At 37.5% G+C, this 14,808-nt stretch overlaps 1 protein-coding gene across 7 annotated transcripts in view; it reads left to right on the forward strand.

Moving 5' to 3' along the window:
• IPO11 (importin 11) overlaps nt 1-14,808 on the forward strand; it is a 205,453-nt gene that overhangs the window by 124,857 nt on the left and 65,788 nt on the right. For all 7 annotated transcript variants that reach the window (XR_015148847.1, XM_086361893.1, XM_086361894.1 and 4 more), the window contains 2 exons: nt 5,610-5,705; nt 6,399-6,512. Coding sequence is in view for 5 of the 7 variants with exons in the window: in XM_086361893.1 (XP_086218019.1) it covers nt 5,610-5,705; nt 6,399-6,512 (210 nt within the window). In the remaining 2 variants the exon portion in view is untranslated. The remainder of the gene's footprint in view (nt 1-5,609; nt 5,706-6,398; nt 6,513-14,808) is intronic.

A 14,808-nucleotide genomic window follows, 5' to 3' on the forward strand; every position in this document is an offset into this window, starting at 1 on the left:
GTTACATAAAATGCTGTGGATGGTGACTGCAGCCATGAAATTAAAAGACACTTACTCCTTGGAAGAAAAGCTATGCCAAACCTGTGCTGTGCTGTGCTTACTCACTCAGTCGTGTCCGATTCTTTGTGACCCCATGGACTGTAGCCTGCCAGGCTCCTCTGTCCATGAGGATTCTCCAAGCAAGAATACATGGCAACCTGGTGGGTTGCCATGCCCTCCTCCAAGGGATCTTCCCAACCCAAGACAGTGTATTAAAAAGCAGAGACGTCACTTTGCCGATAGAGGTCGATATAGTCAAAGCTGTAGTTTTTCCACTAGGCATGTATGGATGTGAGAGTTGGACCATAAAGAAGGCTGAGTGCCGAAGAATTGATACTTAAACTGTGATCCTGGAGAAGACTCTTGAGAGTTCCTTGATAGCTAGGAGATCAAACCAGTAATCCTAAAGGAAATCAACCCTGAATATTCACTGAAAGGACTGACACTGAAGCTGAAGTGCCAATACTTTGGCCACCTGATGCAAAGAGCCAACTTGGAAAAGACGGTGATGCTAGGAAAGATTGAGGGCAGTTGGAGAAGGAGGTTACAGAAGATGAGATGGTTGGATGGCATCACCAACTCAATGGACATGACTTCAAGCAAATTCAGGATGATAGTGAAGGACAGGGAAGTCTGGCATGCTGCAGTCCATGGGGTCGCAAAGAGTCAGACACAACTTAGTGACTGAACAGCAACAACGTAAAATGCTATAATCTTAAACTGGATTTGGTGAATTATTGGTATATGCTTCTCAGGAAGAGAAATACAGATTTCCTAATTCATGTAAGCCAAGACCTAGGAGCAGTGTCAGTCCAGTGACAATGAGCATCTCAGAACCTAGGTTAAATACTTTGGTCTATGAATACTGTATCCTGCTGCTGGTTGACTCCAGGGCTCAGGTGGGAGGGGCACAAGATAAACCGGGATGATCTCCTTGTGCCAGAAGGAAGAGAAGATGGGATTCTGTCTAAAGAATGCAAGAGTCAACTTGAAGGAGCTCCCACTGACTAGTAAGGGTACAGTTTGAACATGGAAACTAAAATAAGTGCATTAAAACACATGGAACATGTTAAAATCTCTGAGGACATAAGGATTCTGCCCCCCACCCTCCAAGAGGAGTAAGTTATGATTTAAATTCTCTTAATATCTGTAAATTATCTTTTAATAAAACTACCTGTTATTTATTATTGTAGTTGTCCTTAGTATTATTTCCTCTTGGAGATGTTTGGCCATCTAGGTATACATGCATTCTGCTTAAAATATGCAGAGTTGTTTATTACCACTGAAACCACTAGATGCGTTTTTCAAAAATCTTGTTTAGAAGTGAAAGATAGGATTTTGATCATTATGCAAGAACCTTCTTTTCTCACTTTGTTAATAGTCATAATTTGAACTCTATGATTTTTCAGTCACAGCTGCAATAACTTCCCTGAAAAGTGGACCCTATGTAGTGTCATGAGTGTGAAAATAATATAAGACCATTCCCATATGGATTATCCCACAAGAAAAATTATCTCAGGTTCACTGTGTCTAAAACAAAGCCTCACTATTATTAATGGCATCACAATTGTACCCATTGACCATATGTGAAAATGAGTATTCCCAGATTTCTTCGCTTTTGATCAGCTGTTCCAATTCTTTTCTATATCTAATCAGTTATACTTTCTGAATTTTCTCTTAATTCTGATCCACAGTGCTTGCCTCCAAGTCTGATAATGGCATTTCCCTGTATACTTCTTCAGAAAGGATCTCACAGTTTCTATGGTTCCTAACCTTTTTGATTGCAAAGACCCTTCCATTTTAGTTCTGAAATAAGTGAATCCTTTATACAACAGTGACTTTACCTCTGTGTATAAAGAAAATGCCTAATGGCAGAGAGCTGGATTGTATTGAATGGTACATTTCAATGAATTTATATATTAAAAGTCTTAATATTTAGCATGTGATTACTTTTCCTTTTCTGCACAAACTTCTATAATGTTTGGAGCTAATAAATTTTTTGGTGTAATTTTTTAAGTGTGCTAAATTGTCTGCAACTTCTCTGTTCCACACATTCAGACAGATTGACCCATAGGGGTTTATTATTGTACTTCAGTTTTCTTGAAGAAGTCTCTTTCAGAGTCATGCCGACTTCCCCTACCCGTTTCCCCTCCCCAACTTGAAGCTTCTGTTTATTGTTCTTAGTGTTCTGAAATTTTACAATGATGTGCCTTGATGTAAGTTTATTTCAATTAATAGTACCAGGCACTGCTGGGCCCTTTTAGTCTGAAATGTCTCTTTTAGACCCTTTAAAGAAAATACATTGTCTTCTCCTGGGGTGGGGAGTCCCCATTGGTCAGTTGCCCAAATATGCAGACTTGGGAATATCTGGCAATTTTTTCTTAAGTAGACTTCCAACCAGTGTTATTTTTAGTTTTTCCTTTACTCTCCTTTCCAGAGATTTATGGCTCTGCTAATTCCTGTGGTTTTTGATGAGAAGAGGTAGTTCAGTTCAGTTCAGCTCAGTCACTCAGTCGTGTTCAGCTCTTTGCGACCCCATGGACTGAAGCACTCGTTTTCCCTGTCCATCACCAACTCCTGGAGCTTGCTTAAACTCATGTCCATTGAGTCAGTTATGCCATCCAACCATCTCATCCTCTGTTGTCCCCTTTTCCTCCTGCCTTCAATGTTTCCCAGCATCAGGATCTTTTCTAGTGAGTCAGTTCTTCGCATCAAGTAGCCAAAGTATTGAAGCTTCAGCTTTAGCATCAGTCCTTCCAATGAATATTCAGAACTGATTTCCTTTAGGATGCACTGGTTTGATCCTTTTGCAGTCCAAGGGACTCTCAAGAATCTTTTCCAATACTGTAGTTCAAAAGCATCAATTCTTCGGTGCTCAGCTTTCTTTATGCTCCAACTCTTACATCCCCAATGGTCCAACTCTCACATCCCCAGTGGGCTTCCCTGATGGCTCAGAGGGTAAAGCACCTGCCTGCAATGTGAGAGACGCAGGTTTGATCCCTGGATCGGGAAGATTCCCCTAGAGAAGGAAATGGCAACTCACTCCAGTATTATTGCCTAGAGAATCTCATGGATGGAGGAGCCTGGTAGGCTACAGTCCATGCTGTCTCAAGGAGTCGGACACAACTGAGTGACTTCACTTTCCTTTTTCTTTTCTCACATCCATACATGACTACTGGAAAAACCATGGCTTTGACTAGATGGACCTTTGTCGGCAAAGTAATGTCTCTGCTTTTTAATATGTTCTCTAGGTTTGTTGTAGCTTTTCTTCCTAGGAGCAAGTGTTTTTTTCTTTTTTTTAAAATTTCATGGTGCACTCACCATCTACAGAGATTTTGGAGCCCAAGAAAATAGTCTGTCACTGTTTCTGTTGTTTCCCCATCTATTTGCCATGAAGTGGTGGGACGGGATGCCATGATCTTCGTTTTTCGAATGTAGAGTTTTAAGCCAGCTTTTTCACTCTCCTCAAGAGGCTCCTTAGTTCCTCTTCGCTTTCTGCCGTAAGTGTGGTGTCATCTGCATATCTGAAGTTATTGATATTTCTCCTGGCAATCTTGATTCCAGCTTGAGCTTCATCCAGCGCAGCATTTCACATGTGTACTCTGCATATAAGTTAAATAAGCAGGGTGACAATATACAGCCTCTATGTACTCCTTTCCCAGTTTAGAACCAGTCTGTTGTTCCATGTCCATTTGTAACTGTTGCTTCTTGACCTGCATACAGGTTTCTCAGGAGGCAGGTAAGGTGGTCTGGTATTCCCATCTCTTGAAGAATTTGTAGGGAGAAGATAAATTTGATACACATCGAGTTGCTCTTGGCTTTCTGTATTGCAGCCTTAGGTTTCAGCTTTCTCTCATTTGATAAGTCAGTTACTTCTTGAATTTATTTTTTTTGTACCTTCCAGTATTCATCTCTCATTCCTTTTGTCCTTTTACAATTATTCTTCCTCCCTTTAAAATCTTCCTACTCTAATTTTAGTGGGGTTTTAGGAAGGTAAAGGGGGTCCAGCAGTCAGCAGATGGCCTTACTTTCCATTCCTGGATAAAATTTCTAGTGACATCTACCTCTGGGTAGCTTATTTACACCTTTCCCCCTCTTTATTCTGAGTCTGATTTTTTTTGACAAAACTTACTGAGGTCAGATTTAATTATGTTATGAATCTCATCATTTCCTGTGGCTTTTAATCATAAACTGTGATATCTTTTTTTTTCCAGTATCTCTTAGTAGATAGCATAGTGTTCGGCCCACAGTAAAAGTTTTTGTATTTTTAAAGTTTTCGACATTCCGTTTGTCTCATGGACAAAAAAAAAAATCTTGTCATTCATTGTATTATTTGCTTACCTTGAGAATGTTTTGAAATGCACAAGGTGTATTTGGTTGTCACTGTATTGGGAGCATGCAATTGGTACATAATGAGCAGAGATCAGAGATGCTTAAAACTCTTTGATAGGTGGAATATTCCTGCAGAGTAAATACTTGTCCCACTGGGAATGCCAGTAGTCAGTCCTGAGAACCATTGCTGGACGCTCTTCAGGGAAGCCCACCTCTCTGCCTTGAGATTGGCACTTGCCTGCCACCCTCTCAGATGGTGCCTTTGTTCATTCTTACCCCTCAGGCAGTGGGACCAGAAGGGTGGGCATTTCTTATTGATCCTCACTGCTGCTTTCTGACCACTGCCTTCCTCACTCCCTGCACCCCAACTCCTGCCCGGCAAAACAAAAATCCCAGCCCCGTTTGAATTTCATGCTGTATTTGTTTTAGAAGGAACCCATCTCACTCGTATAAAAGAACTTTATGTTTTAAATTTTCGCGTGTCACAATCAGTGTGCATGCTTAATAGTCTGTATGATTGTATTATAAATACAATAAGATTATTTCTCATTTAATAAATACCTAGTTTATATGCATTCGTTTTCCATCCAGTTGACTGATAAATTAAAAGTGCAGGTTTCAGGGCACCCAAAGCCGGTGCTCTGTGATAAGCTGGAAGGATAGGGTGGGGAGGGAGGTGCAAGGGGGGTTCAGGATGGAGGGGACACATGTTTACCTATGGCCGATTTATACTGATGTATGGCAAAAACCATCACAATATTGTGAAGTAATTTTCCTCCAATTAAAATAAGTAAATAAAATTTTTAAATGTAGGCTTCGTTTTGTATAGAGAGTATAGTTGTTACTAATTTCACTTTTCACTATTAGAATACTTTTAAAATGCCTTTTGCCTCTATAAGACCATAAATTTTAAACAAATACGAGACATTAAGCAAGTATCATTAAACATTTTGTAAGGGTTGTTTGTTTAAAATGCAAAGATAAGAAGTACAGTTATCAGAATGTGATTAATTATAATTCTATGTGAACTATATAGCTGTGTCTAAATATTATATCCTTAAAATTGAATTGTAATTTTTAATGGACTATCTTATAGAAGTGTGTCTAGTGTCAGGATAATGAATATTTCATGTGTTTGTATGTATGTGTATTTAAGATATTGTTTTCTTTACCTGTGTTTTGTATAAAGCATTGACTTGAATTACTAAGCATTACCATTGTGTCATTTTGGTTTTTAGGTTGTGGAAAATGCCCTTAAGGTGAACCCAGTATTAGGTCCGCAAATGTTTCAACCAATTCTACCCTGTATTTTCAGAGGTATTATAGAAGGGGAGGTAAGATTTTTCTTAATCTTCTAATGTTAATGCTAGATTCTAGGGTTCTCTTTTACTTATTCTTTGGAAAATTACTTCTTATTCATTGTTAGATACAAAAAGGACTTCCTGTTTGATTATTTTGCAGTAAATTACCTCAATTTCAGGGCAGTTATACAGCTTTGCTGTTTCTGTCTCTACATAGGAAAGTATGAACTTCCTTTGCTATCTCATGTCTTTCACTTATACGCATGTGTGTTCATACACAAACATGTTAAGCATAGGAACGGGAAAAATAGTGCTAGTTTTGTTACATAAAACTAGGTAATGTATGAAATATATGAAAATACTGGTTTTCTTCTAACTTAAGCTCTTTAATAGACTCTAAATATATATGTTAGGAGCTTTTAAAGTAATATAAATGTGTAAGTATGCCATTGATAAATATTCTTTCTTTGTTCCTCTCTTTATTATATACATACATATATAATCCATAAAAATATGTACATAATATGTATATATTACCTTGTGAGACATATATATTTAGTAAGTTAGTTAGAACTCAACAATATTGGCAGTTCATTCTAAAGAAGCAGTATAAAGAAGAATATTATTTCATATCCCTGTTGATTGTTACTTTGTCAATGATTATTTATTATTGTTTATACTTATACCATAACACAGTTTTAAATATGCTGTATTTTAATTGCACAGAGATATCCTGTAGTAATGTCAACATATCTCGGAGTTATGGGTCGAGTCCTGCTACAAAACACTAGTTTTTTTTCTTCACTTCTTAATGAGATGGCACATAAATTTAATCAAGAGGTAAGAATTTATGTACTTAAATTAAAGAAAATCTTTATCCAAATAAAGTTTCGAAAAAATTTGGTGAAATAATGAGTCTATAAAAAAAACCTTGAAGTATTTAAATTTTATTTTTTTATTGCCTGAATCAAATTTTATTATTATGTTCAAGAATACTAAATGAAGTCATACATAGTTGAATCATTCATGGAATTGCTTTCAACAAGCATGATCTTGAAATAAGTATTTTTGTTATTTTAAATCTTTAATAACCTATGCCATACGATAATTTGGGAAAAAGAAGAAAGAGGAATCTGTGAGTGGCAATTTGAAACTTAAATGTTGTTATCTCTCAAAATAGACAATGTTATTCTACTTAACTATAGGATAGAATTTTGATTTGTTTATGGTTGTAGTTTTTGTTACCTCATACATAAAATGAAGGAAAAGGCAATGGCACCCCACTCCAGTACTCTTGCCTGGAAAATCCCATGGACGGAGGAGCCTGGTAGGCTGCAGTCCATGGGGTTGCTAGAGTCGGACACGACTGAGCGACTTCACTTTCACTTTTCACTTTCATGCATTGGAGAAGGAAATGGCAGCCCACTCCAGTGTTCTTGCCTGGAGAATCCCAGGGACGGGGAAGCCTGGTGGGCTGCCATCTCTGGGGTCGCACAGAGTCGGACACAACTGAAGTGACTTAGCAGCAGACATAAAATGAAACAGGACTACTTTACATACAGTCATGTACTACCTTTGTTTCATTTCTTTAATGAACTTGTTCTTAATGTCACGCTGTGTTTCTATCATCATTACTGTAGGAAATGACCTTTTCAGCAAAGTTTATTAAAAACATACTAAATTGAAACCAATCACCTGAGTAAGTTTGGAATAGGTTCTTCAATGAGTTGGTTACTTGAGACTACATATATTATAGTAAAATATGATTTTTATGTCTTAAGTGATTAATCTGTTAAGGTTTATAAAATGTAGAAGGTAGAATGTACTTGACTGATATCTCTATAATGGAGGGGCAATTTGTGAAAAATTTAGGTTTGTGGCTGAAACAGATATTTCCGTTTCCACTTTTAATGAAAATCCAGAGTAAGGAAGTACAAATTGTAGAATGTATGTTAGTTTTTACAGAATTAGACTAACCTAATTAGAGCACCTAGACTTCATTTTGATGAATAGACAGGTCAGATTTTTCATTAGCTTCATTAAATTTAGCTGTGATGGAATAATGTTAAAAGTTTAAAGAGTGTGTTCAGTTGAGTTCAGCAAAATCTGTTGAGTGATCTTAGTAATAACTATATATTTTTTGTATTATTTTAAATCCTCACAACAACCCAAGGAGGTAATAATATTTTTATATCTATCTCACACCTGAGAAAGTTGCGACTTGGAGAGATTTGGTGACTTGGTCACGTTTCCAAAGCTAGTACGTGATGGAATTGATATGCACACCCCCGTAACCTCACTTCATCTCAGTGACCACGTTCTGCTGCCTCCTGTACATCCTGAAATAGGCACTTCTCCACTGTATACTGGAGACACTTGGTTTGACAAGCTTGATTTTTAAAGGGAGAGAGTACTTAACAGGCCATTTTGTAATGTTATTATAAGTCCTATGTTAGAACTATGTCCAGTATGCTGTGGGAAGTGAAAAGATACTGTTAAATTTTTTCCCTAGTGTTTTTTTTTTCCTTCTAATAAGATACACATAGCGTAAAATTTACCATCTTACCTATTTTCAAGTATGCAGGTCAGTGGTATTTAACATAATAATGTACAATCTTCACCACCATCCATCTCCATAACTCTTTCAGACTTATAAAACTTGAACCTCTGTACTCATAAAACAATAACTTCTCGTTACCCTCTCCCTGTAGCCCCTGGAAACACCATGCTACTTTTTATGTCTGTGATTTTTGACTACTCTAAATACCTCATACAAGTGGAATCTTAAAATATTTGTCTTTTCGTGACTAACGTATCACTTTAAGCCTAATATTCTGAAAGTTCATGGTGTGTGCGTGCTTAGTCGTGTCTGACTCTTTGCCACCCCATGGACTGTAGCTCTCCAGGCTCCTCTGTCTGTGGGATTCTCCAGCCAAGAATATCGGAATGGGTTGCCATTTCCTTCTCCAGAGATCTGAATGTTCATAGTATTGTAGAGTATGTCAGAATTCCTTTCCTTTTTAAGGCTGAGTAATATTCCATGGTGTGTGTGTGTGTGTGTGTGTGTATAATGTTATTATAAGATAATGGCTATACTTCCCTGTGTTATACAGTATGTGCTGTTGTTTATCTCTGACACATTTTGAGTTGAATTTTGTATATGGTATGAGGTAAGGATCCAGCTTCATTATTTTGCATATGGTTATTCACTTTTTACAGTGCCATTTATTGAAAAGATTGTCCTTTCCTCATTGAATGATCTTGGCACTCTTGTCAAAAATCGTTCAATCATTTATGCAAGGGTTTATTTCTGGGCTGTCTATTCTATTCCATCGATCTATATGTCTACTTTTGTCAAAAATATTTTGACTTGTCAAAAATATCACATAATTTTGATTACTAAACCTTTGTAATGCATGTTGAAATTCAAAAGTGTGAGTCCTGTGGCTTTTTTCATCTTTTCAGAGATGATTTTGTCTAGTCAGGATCCTTTGAGATTCTTGATGAACTTTAGGATGGCCTTTTCTGTTTCTACAAAGAAAAGATATCATTGAGATTTTGATAGAGATTGCATTGAAACTGTAGATTGCTTTGAGGAGCCGTTGTTTAGTCGCTCAGTCATGTCCAACTATTCGTGACCTGATGGACTGCAGCACGCCAGGCTTCCCTGTCCTTCACTGTCCCTGGAGTTTGATCAAACTCGTGTCCTTTGAGTCAGTGATGCTATCCAACCATCTTGTCCTCTGATGCCCCCTTCTCCTCCTACCTTCAATCTTTCCCAGCATCAGGGTCTTTTCCAATGAGTTGGCTCTTTGCATCAGGTGGCCAGTGTATTTGAGCTTCAACTTCAGCATCAGTCCTTTCAGTGAATATTCAGGACTGATTTCCTTTAGGATTGCTGGTTGGATCTCCTTGCAGTCCAAGGGACTCTCAAGAGTCTTCTCCACCACCACAGTTCAAAAGCATCAATTCTTCGGCGCTCAGCTTTCTTTATGATCCAACTCTCACATCCATACATGACTATTGGGAAAACCATAGCTTCGACTAGACGGACCATTGTTGACAAAGTAATGTCTCTGCTTTTTAATATGCTGTCTAGGTTTGTTGTAGCTTTTTTCTAAGGAGCAAGCATCGTTTTATTTCATGGCTGCAGTCACCATCCACAGTGATTTTGGAGCCCAAGAAAATAAAGTCTGTCACTGTTTCCATTGTTTCCCCATCTATTTGCCATGAAGTGATGGGACGGGATGCCATGATCTTCGTTTTTTGAGTGTCGAGTTTTAAGCCAGCTTTTTCACTCTCCTCTTTCACCTTCATCAAGAGGCTCTTTAATTCTTCTTTGCTTTCTGCCATAAGTGTGGTGTCTTCTGCATATTGGAAGTTATTGATATTTCTCCTGGCAATCTTGATTCCACCTTGAGCTTCATGCAGCCCAACATTTCTCATGATGTACTCTGCATATAAGTTAAATAAGCAGGGTGACAATATACAGCCTCAATGCACTCCTTTCCAATCTTGAACCAGTCCATTGTTCCATGTCTGGCCTACCTGTTGCTTCTTAACTTGCATATGGGTTTCTCAGGAGGCATGTAAGATGGTCTGGTATTCCCATCTTTTCCAGAATTTTCCACAGTTTGTTGTGATCTACACAGTCAAAGGCTGTAGCTTAGTCAATGAAGCAGATGTTTTTTCTGGAATTCTCTTGCTTTTTCTATGATCCAGTAGATGTATTGACATTTCTTAATATTGTCTTGGAATCCATGAATGTGGGATATGTTTTTATTTATTAATTTCTTAATAGGAAATGTTTAGTATTTTTTGTTATATGTCTTTCACCTCCTTGGTTAATTCCTAAGCATTTTATTCTTTTTGATGGTAATATAAATGGAATTGTTTTCGTACTATCTTTGTTAGATTGGTCACTGTTTATGTATAGAAATGCAACTGACTTTTGTTTGTTGACTTCATATTTTTAAATTTTATTTTATTTTTAAACTTTACAATATTGTATTAGTTTTGCCAAATATCAAAATGAATCTGCCACAGGTATACCTGTGTTCCCCATCCTGAACCCTCCTCCCTCCTCCCTCCCCATACCCTCCCTCTGGGTCGTCCCAGTGCACCAGCCCCAAGCATCCAGTATCCTGCATCGAACCTGGACTGGCGACTCGTTTCATACATGATATTATACATGTTTCAATGCCATTCTCCCAAATCTCCCCACCCTCTCCCTCTCCCACAGAGTTCCATAAGACTGATCTATACATCAGTGTCTCTTTTGCTGTCTCGTATACAGGGTTATTGTTACCATCTTTCTAAATTCCATATATATGCATTAGTATACTGTATTGGTGTTTTTCTTTCTGGCTTACTTCACTCTGTATAATAGGCTCCAGTTTCATCCACCTCATTAGAACTGATTCAAATGTATTCTTTTTAATGGCTGAGTAATACTCCATTGTGTATATGTACCACAGCTTTCTTATCCATTCATGTGCTGATGGGCATCTAGGTTGCTTCCATGTCCTGGCTATTATAAACAGTGCTGCAATGAACATTGGGGTACACGTGTGTTGACGTCATACTTTGCTACTTTGCTGAATTTATATATTCTCAGTTTTTTTGGTGGTATCTTTGGGACTTTCTATATATAAGAACATATCATACACAAAACATAATAATTTTGCTTCTTCCTTTGCAGTTTTGATGCTTTTTATTTCTTTTGCTTGTCTATTTGTTCTGGCTAGAACATCCAATACTGTGTTGAATAGAAGTGGTAAAATTTGGCATCCTTGCCTTGTTCTTGGCAAAATAGAAATAATGACCTGTGGCAGGTGCTGGTGCTGCTTCAGCTTGTTGACAGTATGAAGGATTGGAGAGAGATGTTATAGGGTCAGACTTACTTCTGTCACTGTAGTAAGAGCACTGGCTTTTCATGGGACACTTATTTTTTTTCACTTTTCAATGTGAAGAAAAAATGTTTTTCACAAAGAATTGGCCAAAAATTGTCAAGCCATCATGTTTGAGTCTAGAGACTATGTGAATGAAAGAGAATGTAATATTACTGTCGTTCAAATGGCTACTGTTGATTGTGAGCCGTTTTAAAGGACATCAGAATTAAATAGGACTAGGACTGATGCTCAGAGAAGGCAATGGCACCCCACTCCAGTACTCTTGCTTGGAAAATCCCACAGATGGAGGAGCCTGGTAGGCTGCACAGTCCATGGGGTCGCGAAGAGTCGGACACGACTGAGTGACTTCCCTTTCACTTTTCACTTTCATGCATTGGAGAAGGAAATGGCAACCCACTCCAGTGTTCTTGCCTGGAGAATCCCAGGGCTGCCGTCTCTGGGGTCGCACAGAGTCGGACACGACTGAAGTGACTTAGCAGCAGCAGCAGCAGCAGGATTGATGGTAAAGCTGAAACTCCAGTACTTTGGCCACCTCATGAAAAGAGTTGACTCATTGGAAAAGACTCTGATGCTGGGAGGGATTGGGGCAGGAGGAGAAGGCGACGACAGAGGATGAGATGGCTGGATGGCATCACCAACTCGATGGACATGAGTTTCGGTGAACTCTGGGAGTAGGTGATGGACAGGGAGGCCAGGCGTGCTGCAATTCATGGGGTTGCAAAGAGTCGGACACGACTGAGCGACTGAACTGAACTGAACTGAGGAAAATGAGTTCCAGTAAATCCAGATAGCTTTGAACAAGCAAAGATGTTGCAGAAGGGTTTGTCTCATCTAAACATTTGAAAACAGTTGTCAGATAGTAGAGAAAATCAAGTTAATTAGGAGTGATTTTATATTTTTAGGTAAGAAGTTGGGTTCATTGTAGTGCACCTGCTTAGTCCATCTCTAAGCATTTGCTAATCAAAGTCTTTCAGAGTTGTTTTCTGTCTTGAATGAAGAAGACTTTTTAGACTAAAACCTAATTCAGTTTAGAGCCTAGAGTATTGAAGAATGGTGCTTTTGCTGTAGGGAAATTTGCTAGAAAATGACGTATTTGTAGGCCCCTTTTCTCTTTAGACTTCCTTTTTCTTCCAAGGGATAGCATCTTTCTTCTTGTAAACACTTGTTGTGGAGTTCAGGATTGGGGGAAGGGCTTTGGGGATTATGGTTTTTCACCACTCAGCATCTTGATTTTCATTTAGATCATGTAATTTTAATTTGTTTCTCACCTTGTCTTCCCCCTGTTCTTGATGCCTGAGTTGGGACTTCTCAGAATTTATTTTTGCAGATACTGAATCTTTGTACTCCCATAGGAGTGGGGGTGGTGATCTGGAAGTTTCTAATTGTTCCTTATACAGATTCTCAGCTAGTTTTCCTGTATTTGAGCTCTATGCCTCTGTCTTCTTTGTGGCTTGATAATTGCAAGATTCTGAGAAACAAGTCTGTTTGCATTAGACTGTTTTTCCCCTGGCAAGCAGTTTGTTTCCAGGCTTTTTTGTTCTGCTAAGTCACTTACTAAGCACTCTTTCATCCACTTGGCCATCTTCTGAGAAGTTGTTGCCTTCTTTACCAGTTGTAGTTTCTTCTCTTTTATAGACCATGTGGGGTTATTTGTTTGCTTTTTATATTTATTTACTCTCATTTTAGTGGAATTTCAGAGGGAGTGAGCAAATGTTCAGTGCTAAACTAAAATTGTTTTCACAGTGTCAGTATGCTTCTAGGGTAAATAACTTTTTTCCAAAGATTCAGTAAGTTGTTTGTAGCTGAGTAATTGGAATAATATCTGTTTATCTTTCTACAAAACTGAGACTGAACTATACCTTGAGTATTTCGTTGTTTTCTAGAAATGTTATCATCTTACTCTTTCTGGCAATACCCTTTAATTTAGACTTTGTAAATTTGGGGGGAGGAGTGAAATATTTTGATAACATACTTCAATTCTATAAATTTTTCATCTTAAGGAGATGACTTTCTTCAAGACCTGCCACTTAGATTATTTTCCCCTTAATCTGTTTTAAGTGTTTGACTTGAAATAACACATATCTTTCTGATTCTGCAGAGATTGAAGATACTTTTTTATTTCCACAAGATGAATGATTTTTCATGAAATCTTATGTAAAAATGACATTTTATTGCTTGAATAGCAGCTGCTATGAAGGTTAGATTAAGAAGACAACATTTAAAAAAGATCACTATTTGCATAAACATTTTATTCTGTTCCTACAGGGAATATAATTATATAAAACTACTTAATTCTTACAGAAAGCATAAGTCATATTCTTTAAAGTTATAAAAGCGATAGAACCAGTCAGAAATAATTTTTTTCTTTCTACAATGGGTAGTTATTTAATTGTGGTATCTTTAGCATGACCTGCCAGGGTAGATTCTGGCATATGTTATCAAAGTAGAGAAATCTCATCATCTTTTTATTATGCTGCGTAAGAAATACTTTAATTTTAGAAATTAATAGTTCTCTGCAATACTGCAGAATTTGTTTGCCTCATGATTCACTATAACTAGTCATCAACATTTGTTACAGTTGTCTTATTTCTGTTTTTATTATGTGCTGTTGTTATAATAGAGCAAATAAATGTAAGTTATAAATAGTATTAGACCATAGAGATGTCTGTCTCTGCTGATTACATCTTCATTTCAACCACATGTTACTCTAGTTTTACTTGTATATATTAGATTTTAGTAACTTGATACTTTCTTTTGTATGGTTATGCTTTGTTTTTAAAATCTTGCTTACTTGATATTAATTGCAGTAAATCTGTAAAGCATCTGAGCCATTCGTTTCCAAATTAAGTGAACATTGAAGACACATGGTATAAATCAGCAGTTACTAGACTGTATTGCTTCATGGTGCCCTTAATGTGTTAGTAACATTTTCACAATGCCTCTAGAGTAAATATCTAACTGTTCTTTTGATTACGTAATCCAAACAACTTAATTTGTATTCATGTCCTTATAACTTTGTATCTATTGAAAATTATACACAAATACTCTTTATTTCCTTCTTAAATAGCCGCAGTTACTGATTAGTGGAATGTGAATGGCCATTGGGCACTACCAAGATTCTTAAACCTTAGTTTCAGGTTGGACACCTCCACTTTCATCTCCTGTTCTACCTTGACTTTTTGGTAGTACTATGCAAAGATAGGAAGTCATTGAAAGGAATGTAA

The sequence above is a fragment of the Bos grunniens genome, chromosome 20 (genome assembly GCF_055505025.1).
Source record: "Bos grunniens cultivar Pamir isolate PY7600 chromosome 20, Bosgru_T2T1.0, whole genome shotgun sequence".
NCBI lineage: Eukaryota > Metazoa > Chordata > Mammalia > Artiodactyla > Bovidae > Bos > Bos grunniens.